Source organism: Euwallacea similis, chromosome 2 (assembly GCF_039881205.1).
Source record: "Euwallacea similis isolate ESF13 chromosome 2, ESF131.1, whole genome shotgun sequence".
Classification (NCBI taxonomy): Eukaryota; Metazoa; Arthropoda; class Insecta; order Coleoptera; family Curculionidae; genus Euwallacea; species Euwallacea similis.
The window spans coordinates 3998391-4012001 of NC_089610.1; the positions used below are offsets into that span (position 1 = coordinate 3998391).

At 36.7% G+C, this 13611-nt stretch overlaps 1 protein-coding gene across 2 annotated transcripts in view; it reads right to left on the reverse strand.

Annotated features, from left to right (window-relative positions):
- pyd (polychaetoid) overlaps nucleotides 1-12331 on the reverse strand; it is a 46827-nt gene extending 34496 nt beyond the window's left edge. For both annotated transcript variants that reach the window (XM_066405808.1, XM_066405807.1), the window contains exon 1: nucleotides 11748-12331. In XM_066405808.1, the coding sequence (XP_066261905.1) occupies nucleotides 11748-11792 (45 nt within the window). In that variant the 5' untranslated portion in view covers nucleotides 11793-12331. The remainder of the gene's footprint in view (nucleotides 1-11747) is intronic.
- Nucleotides 12332-13611: the final 1280 nt, after the last annotated feature.

Consider the following 13611-nt stretch of genomic DNA (forward strand, 5'->3'; position numbering starts at 1 on the left):
TTACAAAGAAACCAAATCGAGATCGAAAGTAATAAAATTTGATCTACTGCAAAAGCTCAAGTGCCCCGGGCGAAAAAAGCCACTTTTTGTCCTTCGCTTCTCGTTCGTTTTCCTTTTAGTCCAAGGCACGAATCTTTAAAGGCTCTCGAGCTAGATGTAATGAGCTGATAACGCGTTGCGAAACGAGTTGGCGAAATAATTTATTGGCATTGGCATGAGGCAAACACAAAAAAGAAAACGACGAAAACAAGAAAACTTGAGTGTTGATTATGCTGGGTACGAAGGATTAAGATGAACGTGGATTAAATTCCTAACTCCAAAGTCTTTGACCAGGCGGTCAGAGACTCCTTGCGAATATTAACTGAATTTGTTTCCAGGTTATTGGGTGACCAGGACTGAGGTTATTACAGATGCTGCTCGTGTGTAACCGATGAGATAGGTGTGCTAAACCAGGAAATTCGACCGATCGTTGACCAGCGGACCAAATGGCAATCGTTACTTCTAAACTGGCCGCCACAGCAAACGAGACAAGAAAATGTTTAACCCACATTGACCGCCAAATGTCTTGGAACGATCTAATTTTGTTAGCAGCTAATTTTGCTGCAGCTTTATATGGATCGCAGCAGTACAAATATCGAGTCGGCAAATCTCAAAACTGATACTCGGTAGTAGATTATTGAGATCGAAGAGCAAAGGACCTCCTTAGAGGGCCCAAGGCAGACTTTTGAAGCAGAACACTTCGTGCCATTGGATCTGAAGATCTTGCTTCGTGCTCATACTATTTATTCTGGGGCCATGTTCTCATTAATCAAGTCCGGAGATATTTGGCCCTATGCTCCATGCTCCGATCTTTATCAAACATCCAAACAACGCCAGTGCTTCTTATATCATTGTACTAATCTCAATTGGTAATTAGTTGGTTCCATGCGATTTGAAGACCACGCACGCCTCAGCTGCATCAGCAGGCTATTGCTATACATATACGATGTGATTTTTTTAGCTCACTGACAAAGTAGGACAAATGAAAGATGAAGTAATTTTAAGAAAAAAACTGTACAGACTCATATATATGTCCAATTTAAATGATTTATGGATTTAGAGGGCTTCAAAGTTTTCGGTATATTACCTATTTATTACTAAAAATTATAATAATGTAATGCCGATTTGGTTTCATGGCCACTGCGATCTCCCGACTTAAATGCTTTGGATTTCTATTTATGGGGCCATATAAAACAAATTGTGTACCAAGAGACAATTAATACAAGAGAACAGTTGTTAGATAGAACACAGATGGCTGCTGCTGATATAAGAAATCATCCAGATATGTTGATTCGGGTGAAAAATTCATTACTTCGTCATTGTGAAGCGTGTATTCTTGCAGAAGGAGGACATTTTGAGAAACTGCTACGCCATTTTTACTTTTAACTGTCTCATTTGTGTAACTTTCAATAACAAATAGCTAATATCCAGAAAACTTTGAAGTTCTTTAAACCCTTAAATAATTTAAATCGGACATATGTCTATATAAAGATTTTTTCTTAAAATGATCTCACCCTTCATCTGCCTCACTTTGTCGATGAGCTAAAAAATCGCTTTGTGCGTATATATTCTCTAGTACAAAATAAAGAAAGAAGTTCATATAAGCCTGTGTCCGATCTCGATTGGTAGCGGACTTATAGAATGTTAAACGTTAAGAAAAAATTGGGTTTTTATTTTATTGTTTGATCTGCCGCAGATAGAGCTTTCAAATTTTAAATGCGTATTAGGTAATAGATGCTGTTTAATACAAGAGTAGATTGCCTCCAACGATTATACAGAGTAGTGTACTTTCTGAGGTCTTACTCGAGATCGGACACAGGCTTATATGAACTTTTTTCTTTGTTTATGTACCAGAGAATACGTACCTCAAAGAGTGTCGTGCAATTCTGAAACACCCTATATATAACCTGAACTAATGATGAGGAAATCCGTTTCTTAATTGAAACGTTCGCAATTTGATATTTTCTTAATGCCACAGCTAGTTGAAACGTTCACACAATAAGAACGCAACTGGAAGATATAATCGTTGTCGTGCAATTGAAGAGCTAGAAAATTACTCAGGCTTGTCAATTTCACAATATAATTTATCAAATAAATAAACATAATAATTGTGTGTAATTTCAGATATAATTAGTGAGATAATGTTTGTCAATCGGCTTCGCCTGGCAGACTCTAAACTTTCTTTCATTTCTACTATCGCGCGATTTATCATACATTCTTCTTGTACCACAATGTGAATAAGTTTTCGATAGAACATTGCATATTATGCTAATGCGTGATTGGATAAGATATAATAAATCAGCCTTCGGGCTAAATAGTGAAAAAGTAAAAGTAACGGGACAGTCATGCAGTTAGTGAAACAAGGATAAACTTTGACATTTACCACATGGGTGTCGTTGGTACGATCGCCTGACTATTTCCACCAGAACTGAAGAGTCTGGTGCTAAACCAAAAGTTTTTATTGCGTTCGGATTGTACTAATACTCTTAACCTAACGCAGCTGTTGCGCAATGTACAGGGTGGCCCACGTAAGATGATCCACTACCTTATCTCAAAAACAGTAAGGTTTAGAAAAAAAGTTTAGTACAAAAGTTATTCTGTTTTTCATGAATTTTTATTTTTTAATATTTTCGATGTTACAGGGTGGTCCAAAAAATCGCGACGTGACAAAATACATTTTTTTAAATGGAATACTCTATATTTTGTTACGGATGCTAATTCTTTTTGTAACTATAAGTATTTTCTGTTATTACAAAATATGAAAATTTTTCGCAGTTTTTGATTTAATTCAATTTAAGGCTAAGATCGAAAGAAAAATAAGTTTTTTTAAAATTCTCAATAAATTCGCATGGTATTAATTGAATACTTTGAAAATTTATCCAGTTAAAAACAATGGGTGATTCTAGTTGAGTATATTTTTAATTTTCGAAAAATTTTATACAGGGTGTGAAAAATATCCAAACTTTTCACATTTCGAGTGTCTAAAAATCGGTTTTTTTAATTGAGAGACGCTGTATTTTTTTGAAAACAAATTCTTTTCTTAGTTCACTTTGAAATTAAGTATATGTTACATATCTAAAGTGAAAAGACCTTAAGCTGATTAACACTTTCAATAACATGTAATAGTAATTTAAATAGAAGACATGGTTATCATTAATATTAAACAGTTAAATATGTAAGATCTGTTCAGTTAATATATACGTGTGTAACATATACATATATTATTTGAAAGTGAATTAAAAGAATTCATTTAAAAAAAAGGATGTCTCATCCAAAAAAATCGGGTTTGCAGTATTTGAAATGTGAAAAGTTTGGATATTTCTTTTCGCACCCTGTGTAAAATTTTTCTAAAATTAAAAATATACCCCAGTAATTGGTTGACTGGACAAGTTAACAAACTATTCAGTTAATAGTATTTGAATTTATTGAAAATTTTAAACAGCTCATTTTTCTTTCGGTCTTTCGTTGAAATTTAACGAACTCAATAACTGGTAAAAAATTTTCATATTTTGTAATAACAAAAAATACTTTTAGTTACAAGCAGAATTAGTATCCGTGACAAAATATAGGCTATTCCATTAAAAAAAAAATCGCCACGCCACGATTTTCTGGACAACTTCGAAATATTAAAAAATAAAATTCGTGAAAAAGTGAATAACTTTTATGTTAAACTTTTTCTCCAAACCTAACGATTTTTGAGATAAGGTAGGGTATCATCTTACGTGAACCACCCTGTACATTAACTTGATTTGTAAATCCGCGTCTGCATTGGCCGTTAGCAATTGCCAGGCCTAGTCTCAATAGGTATACAATTAATGGATAAAACCGCCAAGCAAATACCTAGGTAGCAATAGATCGAACGGGGGAATTTATGCGCATTATTGAAAGATTGCGATCAAGGTTGGGCACAGTTATTAACAAAAAGCGAAGCGTGACCATTCAATGTGACGAAGAATAAGGAAAGAGTTGGCCAACTTGGAGGGCGTTATTGAATACCTAAGTTGGACAATTTTCTATCAAGAGCGGTGCTACAAATCGCCATGGAACAACATTCTAATTAGTCAAATATGGCCTGTTATTCCTATAGTTACTTCTCTGAAACTATGCGAGCAGGTAGTACGGTTGCATGTCTGCATGACGTTAATTACGCCAGTCTGAATGAGCGAGTGAGAGCGTAATTTAATTACGGGTTGATTAACGCTCATACTGTAACGTCTAAGCTAAATAATGGTAAAAATGCCCATCCACCCAGAAAAAGTAGCGGATACTTAGGGTATTACCCCGTACATGGAAGGCTTGGTTACCATGCAAAGGAAGTTTTTCAGTATCGTTAATTGGATTTTAGCACTTGTTTGATTAACTTTGTCTGATGGCTGCAAGATATCAGCGTGTTACTCGGGTAATATCTGACTTGCATTAAGTTAATGAAGGTGCAAAGTGATAAGGTCACGCGCTTAATTGAACTTACTAGTAAACGCTGAAACTATTCCTCGCAGAAATATTCAATTAAATTCTAGGTGTAGCGTCTGATAGGTGATTTTTATAAATTCTTTTCCCAACGGCAGTAGGGGTAATTAGCCTTCGAGGGAGAAGACTCTGTTTGCCTCTTCATGTTCTGCCCTGCCTTATCTTTTCCACGTCTCACTCACTCCATATTCGTTCCACCTACTTCCCCGTAAAAGCTAAAAATTACAAGCTCAAAAATCTCGTATAAATCTCTGTTCTGACGGTCCCTTATTTGCTAAGCTGGCAGAAGTTTCATTTCTAAGCGTATTTCCATGGAGGTTTCAATTTTCCTGTCCAGCCTCTCCCTTCCTTCCAGGTAGTTCTTGGGAGATAGTATTTCTCCACCGAAATACAGGGTGAGTCAAAAAGAATGGGCCAACACTGAACTGGAGATACTGGTTACCAAAATATTGTGATTAAGCTCAACATGGCTTAAACCAATGTTGCTGGTTTAAGAGATACAGCATGATACAGCAAAATACATTGAACCTTTTAAATGCACATAACTTAAAAACCGATAGGCTCAGACAACCTAAGCAAGACTACATTTTCTCTGTAGAATTGAGCGTTCTTTTAAATTCTCGACTTGTTTTAAACATGGCTCAACAGATAAAAAATATGTCTTAAATTACTTAAGTAATACGGTGAAACTAACGCCCTTTAGTGACAACGTCAAAATAATCTTAAAATTCGTAATTCTCACTCTAAAAAACATAAAACTACCAATTTTCAGACTTATACTATCAGAACTTTCTTAACTCTTAAGGCGGCAGTGGTCGATAAAATAGATCGCCATTTTTCAATCATCGGCGCGACGATGGATCAAATTTTAAACCACCTATTTTTTCAAACACCCTGTATATTATTCAGTGACTGAAAGGGCATTATGTAACTTTCTATTTGACCACTTGTAGCAATCAACCTTAATAGAACCCGAATATTAAAAAAATATATTTGCGCCACCTGGGAAATATTTCAGTTCAGATTTCTGAGCCAGTAAGGACTAATTATTTAGATATTTCGGAACAAAATTTAAGCTTTGAACACACTGTATCTCTTAAACCAGTGACATTGGCATAGCCATGTTAAGCTCAATCACAACATTTTGGTGACTAAAATCTCCGGTTTAGTGTTTGCCCACTCTTTCTGACTCTCTCTGTATATTGGCACTACAAACTTCCCTCTGAACAACACATTCCGTTTTTTTTCGATCCAGCTCTGAACTTTCAATAAAGCGACATTTACATGCGGATTAATTTCGCAAATATTGAACTCTTCAGTTTAGCTCAAAAACACCCGTAATTGTCCCTTTTTGCACTAATGAACTGAATATGCATGATGCACGCTGAAGTTTGATGCAATAAGTATTCGAATACCCTCAAAGCTAAATTGAATTATAATTCACCGGGCTAGCGATCTAATTTTCATGAATTTTCGTTGATTGAGAAAAGCACCTAATTTGTGTTTCTTTTTATCATATCATTGCCGGATCTGATCTGGACCGGGTTCAGAACGACACTGAAGGCAGGCCCGTAAGTCAGCTAATAGAAGCGTTGCGCCCAACAAATCGAAGGAACATCTCAAGGCTGCTGGTACCAATAAGGTTATTCGTATTGACCATGAAGACTTTAAATTGGGACACTGCGTTCCTCGATGCCTGGAGGACATCGGGGCGATGACTCGTCTTCCACAGGGGCGTGAAGAATCTCGTGGTTTGGCCTTGGGTTCAGTTATCCTTTGTTTTCTTCTTGTTGAGACGAACCCACGGGTAAACGCCCTTTCAGACTTTCGAAATACAACTCAATTATGCTGGTTCCCGATGAAATCCCTCGTACTCTGCCTTACCTAAACCTGTTTAAAAATCGCACACTCGATATCCGCTTTATGTACGACATCACAAATCGGCGAAAGGCCAAATCGCTTCGCCGGATTATCCATCTGGGATTTAGGGGATTTCGTAATCCTTTTTTATTTTCAACGTAAGGGCGGAAACTGGGGGAGGGCCCTATTAGTTCGAGGGCCCTCGGATGAGTCTCGATTTTGCGCCAAATTGGAAGAATTCTTGTATTGGCAAGTCGCGGAATTATACAGAATACTGGATGGCCATAAAAACTCTTTGTTTCTCCAGTCTCGCCGAAAATCAAATGAAACGCGGGGTTCATGTTGCATTCTGAACATGTTTGTGCAAAAATTACGTGCGAATTTAACTCAAATCAAATTCACTGACAGGCGACAACGAAACCGGCTATAGAAAACAAAGGGAGATTTATCGGGTTAAAATATTTAACTTTTGCAAAACGACTAATGGAGTTTCGACACGATAATTTGCCCGACTGTGCGATCGTGAGGGTGATTGATATCGTTCGATGAAAATCTCCCGTTTAAACCGCTACAAATCATCGTTCCTACGTGTATTTTGTCAATAGTATTAGTCCGAATTAAGCAGGCAAATGAAAATAAATCGGGCCAGTCTTGGCAGCTCTTCAAAGAAAACATACCAAGATTTGACAGTGGAGAACGGCAGAGCTTGAATAGATCGATCACGCTTTTAGATGGTCGTTATTTATTACGATAAGCTGACGGAAGAATATACTTTCTGGGTACCTGACTAAGACGAATTTGGGGAATAGTTTAAATTTCGACCCGAACATTGAGGAAATCTGAAATTAATCACCTGCCGAATAGTCGGGCTCGCCAGTTTTTTAATTAGCGGACAGTGATTAATTTGGGGTCCGCCGAAGGCTCAATTAAAGATAAGAAGCTGTGGAGTTTTGCACTTTCAAGTTAATCCCAAGGGTTTCTTTAACGTTAATATTAAATCAGTGCTGATTTATTGATAGAAGAAATAGTATAATAAAAATTGAGGTCCGGGACCGCTCGTGATGGGCCCTTTGACGCTTACCGCGCGCTTGCGGTTTTCTGTCGTGCGGCTAAAAAATCGCAAGCGTTAATGCGCCTATACAGGGTGATTCGTTAACAATGGAGCGACAGAAAGCTAGAGATACTACACGTCAAATGGCGATGATTGGAAAAATATGCCTCATCCGAAAGCTGATAGTTTCGGATATACAGGGTGTTGAAAGTTAAACCTTTGATTAATCTTTTTGCTATTGTTCTGAAAATATCTAGGTTAGACACTTGAAAGAATTGTAGAGTTCTGTTTTTTTCTTGGTAAAGCATAAGATACATTTTGCAATTTCTGCGTTGTTGATTGAGGGCGCTCCTCCTGGTGAGTTTTACACAATATGCGGCTAATAATTTTTCACCCTGTATGTCTAACGTGAAATCCAAAGGAAAATCTGAAAGAGCAATCATTTTTCCATTAACCACGTATTCTTGTTTCATTTCGACATCTCCATCCGTTTTCGAGAAAAATCTGTTTAACGAACAGTATGTTTATATTTGATAATACGAGGAATTACATTATTATAATACGGGAAAGCGAAACAAACCAAGTGTATTTTCATTTTCTATAATACATAAAAACTTTACACATTCTCAAGTGCCAAACCTAGATATTTTCGGACAAATGGCAAAAAAATTGATTAAAATTTTTACTTCAAACACCCTGTATATATCAATCAACTTTCAGATAAGGCATATCCTCTCCAATTGTCACGATTTAACGCGTAGCATCTTCGGCTCTCGGTGGCCCCATTGTTAATCAATCACTCTGTATGTTTAAAAATGTATGTTTCGTTTTTGCGAGCAAAGGATCGCACGAGAGAAAATCACAAGTGCGCGCTAAGCCGAAAGCAAAACCTAAATTCAACTTTAAAGGGGTTAAAGCTAAATTTTGCAAATCAAAGCTGCTCGATTTCTGATACTTTCACTTTGACGCCGAGTATCTGGGGATTTTGCAATTTTCATCTAAATAAAAACTCAGATATCGATTAACGATCAAGCCGCAATACTCTCAGCTTGGAAAAACAAATTTTACAGGCTTAAGTAAATAAGCCTCGCTTCAAAAACACCTGTTTTAGATTACAAAATGTAGAGCAAAATATCGTGAAATTGAGGAGTACCATTATCGTATTATCAAACACTTACACAATCACTGAACCGAATAATTCCGCATTTTTGCACCTGATTCTCTACTTCGCTGTGTGCAAGTTGGAAACGATCATAAATTTCCTCATTCGACTTACTTGAGCATGGACTGCTTGAAGTTAAATCTCGTTGTTTCAGGTATTGGGAAAGACTAATGTACAACAGCCAGAGCAAATTAGTAAAATGACTTATTGCAAGTAACAAACACATAATCATTAGTAATTTTTCATTAGCTATTGCAGCGTTCGTTCAGTACTTGGGAAATTACTAATCGAGGTTCTTTACTTCGTTTTCTTTTTGAGAATTTGATTTTTAGTTCTTAGCACAGTTGCTTCACTTTTAGCATTTTTTAAGTATTTTGCAGAGTACTATCGCCCCCTGAAATACTTCCACGATGATATGTTACACCTTGTATACCGAGACGAAGATCGAAACATACACGTTCTCCTATGCGTCTTTCTATCTTCCCCAACTTTGATGACATGGTTTTCTAACCCCCAATTTAACGATAGTACCCATCGAGGGCGTTTGTTTGTAAAGGCACACTAAAAATGGGGGAAAAAGGCCCTATGAACACGGGGCGGCACTAAATCCCTAATTTTCGTTAATGTTCGGTTGAATTACGGTGTGCTAGAACGTTTGAGAGCCTCCTCGGTCGATCAGAACTTTTTTCTAGGTTCATACACTACTAATACTCTTTGGTGAGAAGGGGAAGAGGGTACCTAAGGTGGCTACCCTAAGGTTGAATACCTTCTTAGCCTGACTACGCGCACATATAACGTCAGAATTCATCGAAGCAAGGTAGGAACGCCGGCTTTTACCTTGGAAGCTTTTGAACGTGTTTCTCTAGAACACAAAAACTGGAGAAAAACACGATTTTTTTTGTATTGAATTGTTAGTTCAGTGACGATGCTATCGGTGGAGGTAGCCATTTATCGAGCGGCATTCCCTCAGACATTCCTATGCCAAAAAGGTCGAAAGTAAAAATTTCTTTTTGCGAACAATCAATCAACATTCCATAATTAATGGAAGAGTTTTTGTTACAATTTGCGAGTGAGCTAATGAGCACTCATTTTCCTTGGGTGTAGGGGAATGGTGGCACTGGTAAGTTGCACTTAACAAGTTAGAACAGGATTCATGGTGATATAATAAAACGACTTGCAGTCTGCAGAAAGTATTCGTACGCCAGATAATTTTATATAAATAGTATTGTTTTGGTGTTATTAAGCAATTTTTACAAAAAACACAAATAATCATAAATGTTCTTTGACCTTTTTTTACTTTTAGTCGATACGAAAATAACAACATAAACAAAAAAATGTGCAGGAATGTGCTCGCAAAAAGCTTTCGTACATCTCTCTACTTTGCACCTTAAACTTCATAGGTGATCTATCCAAAAAAGCTAATTAATAATCAATAGAGGTAGTTAGTTTAGTTCGTTCACGGTAATTACATAAAATTTTTGGTCTATTGTGGTCATGGGACCTAAAGGTAGCGAAACATCAGAAGAATTGAGACGAATAATTCTTAAACTACATAAGGACTGCAAATCATTGGTAGAAATTAGTCGAATTGTAAATAGATCAAGATCTACTATCCAAAGCATAATGAAGAGATATTGCCTGCGAAAAACATTAAAAAATCGCCGACGCTCGGGACGGCCAAGAAAAATAAATGATTACTTGGAACGTCTAATCAAACGAAAACTAACAGAAAACCCACGAATAAGTACCGAAAAAATCGCTGCAGAACTGAAAACTTTCAACAATAAGGAGGTCTCAACCAGTACTATTAGGAATTATTTATGAAATAAGGGGTACCATGGCAGAGTACCTCGTAAAAAATACTTTAAAAACGAAATCAATCGAAAGAAACCATTTCAGTTCGCTAGAACTTATTATTAACACCCCCCATAACGTATTGAAATAAAGTGATTTTCACTGATGAGGGCAAATTTTAAGTTTTTGGAAATAAAAGACATTTTAAAGCATGGCGGAAAAAGGGCACTGAATTTAATAAGGAAAATTTGCGACCGAGCGTAAAGCACGGCGGAGGTGTGATATTAGTACGGGGCTGTATGAGCGCTTCAGGAATAGGATCGCTTCATTTTATGGATGGAATAATGAACCAAAATATGCGTATAAATATTTTAAAAAGCCACCTCCGTGCTAATGCAACTAAAATGGGGATTAGGGATGATTTTATATTTAACCAAAATAACGATCCCACACGCACAGCTCTCAACACCAGGCTCTGGATCTTGCACAATACTCCAAAATATTTAGAAACACCTCCACACTCACCAGACATCAACCCAATTGAACATCTTTGGGACTCGAACAAAAATTAGGAATCATGTTATTTCATCGAGAGAAGGGTTAAAGTTTGCCCTTCAAGAAGAATGGAACCAAATACCATCAAGTTTGCCGTCAAATTTTGTTAGCTCCGCGGCTAGAAGACTAGAAGCAGTAATAAAGTCGAAAGGAAACCCCACACGTTATTGAAGCAAAATTTATTGTTGCTGTTTTACTCGTTTTGTTATTAATTTAAGTCTGTACGAATACTTTTTGCGTTTCTATTCTAATCCATTTTGTTGTTTATATTAATTATTTACTAATCAATATTATTAACTTGTCATTTTTCATTAAAAATATATGCTAAACATACAAAAAAACATCTATGATTATTCTTTGTAAAAACAGCCTAACAATATCTACGTTTTATATAATATTATCCACAGTATGAATGCTTTCTTCGCTGACTTTAGGTAGTATGCTCCATGTCCCATATTTATGTTTATTTATAAACTCGGACGAAATTGCAAAATATAGCACACAAACTTAAGTATTATAATTATTAATACGTTCCCAACGCCGAGCGTGATCCACAAGCTGGAAACAAGGGCCATTAGGGAAAAATAACATTACAGTCATTAAAGCCACCCGAGAGGCGAAACTAAGAAAGATTCTCGTCCATTCTGTATTTTTTCTGCATTTGCACACAGCAAAGGAAATTGCGGGATCGGCGAATGAATACCTCGGACACCTTCCCATAAACCACCTTCCTTTATAGATCTGCGTCTCGATCTACCTATACTTACCTGTTCCGTACCGTGGCGAAAATTTTACGTCTTTTCGACCTATGAAACTCACCTCAGGTAGGTTAATGCTCAAATTATTTATCGCCAGATTATCCATTTTTAACAGCCAGCACAAACAGGAATTTTAGCAAAAAGTTCGCTCGGCACGCTTTTTCTTCAGTTCTAAGCGACAAACCGTCAACGGGCCATTTCAAAAACCAAAACAACTTAGCACAAACAACGCCATTTGTCGACTTGAGCCACACACACCACTGCTTAAAAATCGGCTTATCTTTGGTCACTGGTCATTAGATTTTTAAAACCCAGCACATTCTTAACGTGGTCGTCGGTCGTCGATAAAAACGTGTTTTTTTCGGTTTTCAAACACTTTCCGAAAGGCACGTTCGCATTGCAATGCGAAACGAAGGGCGCGAAAACACTTTTCAGTTAGAAAAACCAGCGGAAAGTTTGAAAAACTCGGGAAAGCGTGGCAGTTTTTCTTAAGGTTCGCGTCGACATGCGTCACCCGTGTCGGTTGGCGTCATTCTATTTTCTCTTCTCGTTTCGTTTGCCCGCCTGCCTGCTTATGCCCGCACGATGCCCGATGCCTGATGCGGTCCTTCGACCGGGGACCGAGTCGGGCCAACTCAAGAAACTTGAGAGCGAATAACAACGAACCGCCCGAACTGGTGATCCCTTCTCTCGTTTTGCGCTTAAAGATGTTTACTTATGTTTCGGCTTTAAACTAATACCAGCCCCAACAACTAACACATCACTCGATAAGTCTCCGGTCTGACCAACAAAAATAATCCTTTTTTCCAAATTCCACTTTGTTCGTCGACGTACTCTCCTTCAAAAGTAATATACTCAATCTAACGCTCCTCTAACTTTTTGATGCCTTTTTTGTAGAACGATTTATCTTTGCTCTCAAAAGAGGCTTCACTTTCGGTAATCGCTTCTTCATTTGAGCAAAATTTCTAGAGCATTTCTTTGATGTCTGCTAAAAGCCAGTAGTCGCTGGAGGCTAGATCTGGACAGTACGGTGGGTCAGCAAACAATTCGAAGCGTAATTCATTCAATTTAACCATCGTTTTCATGACACGAGGCATTGTCTTGGTGAAACAGCATTTCTTTCTTTTGCATGTGAGACCATTTTTCTTGATTTATACAATCAAACGATTCAATAATGCCATGTAATATTCGCTATTGACAGTTTTACCTTTCTCAAGATAGTTGCTGAATAAAAGACTATGCACGTCCCAAAAAAACGGAGGCCATAACCTAGCTAGCTGGTTTTTGAACTTTTGGTAACTTTGAACGAGTTTTAAGAGCTATTGTCCACTCAGCTTTAAGAGCTCAGTTTTAAGAGCTATTGTCCACTCAGCTGATAATCTTTTTGATTCGGGTGTGTAGTAGTGAATCTAAATTTAACAGCAAAAAAAAATTGGCGCACTAGTTAATGTGAAAAAAATATGTATTGAAAATCTACTTCTGCTATATTATTATTTATAATTGGTAAGATTAGTTTTTTATTCAAATTTCAGACTGTCAAAAAATAATTCCAGTGTTTATTTAATTTTTTTCATAAAATAGCAATAATGATTTTTAAGTATTTTGCAGCAGTTTACTTCCAAACATGTTGTGGGACGATTTTGTGAGAAGACCTGTTTACTTTTTGTTTTTTGTTTTTGCTTGTATCCATTAAGAAGAAAGAAGAAATTTACTTTGCTATTTTGATAAAATATTTACGTTTTTTTTAAAAATAAAATTTCATTTTTTTATAGCTACCTTAAATTTTTAATTTCGTACAATTTTTTATTTAAATATCATAAAAACTTTCCGTTTCGCTCAAAAAAAATTTTACTTGTTGATGCGCCGGTTTGTTGCTCTTGAGTATGTTTCATCCATTGTCATATACCGACACAAAAAATCTTTTT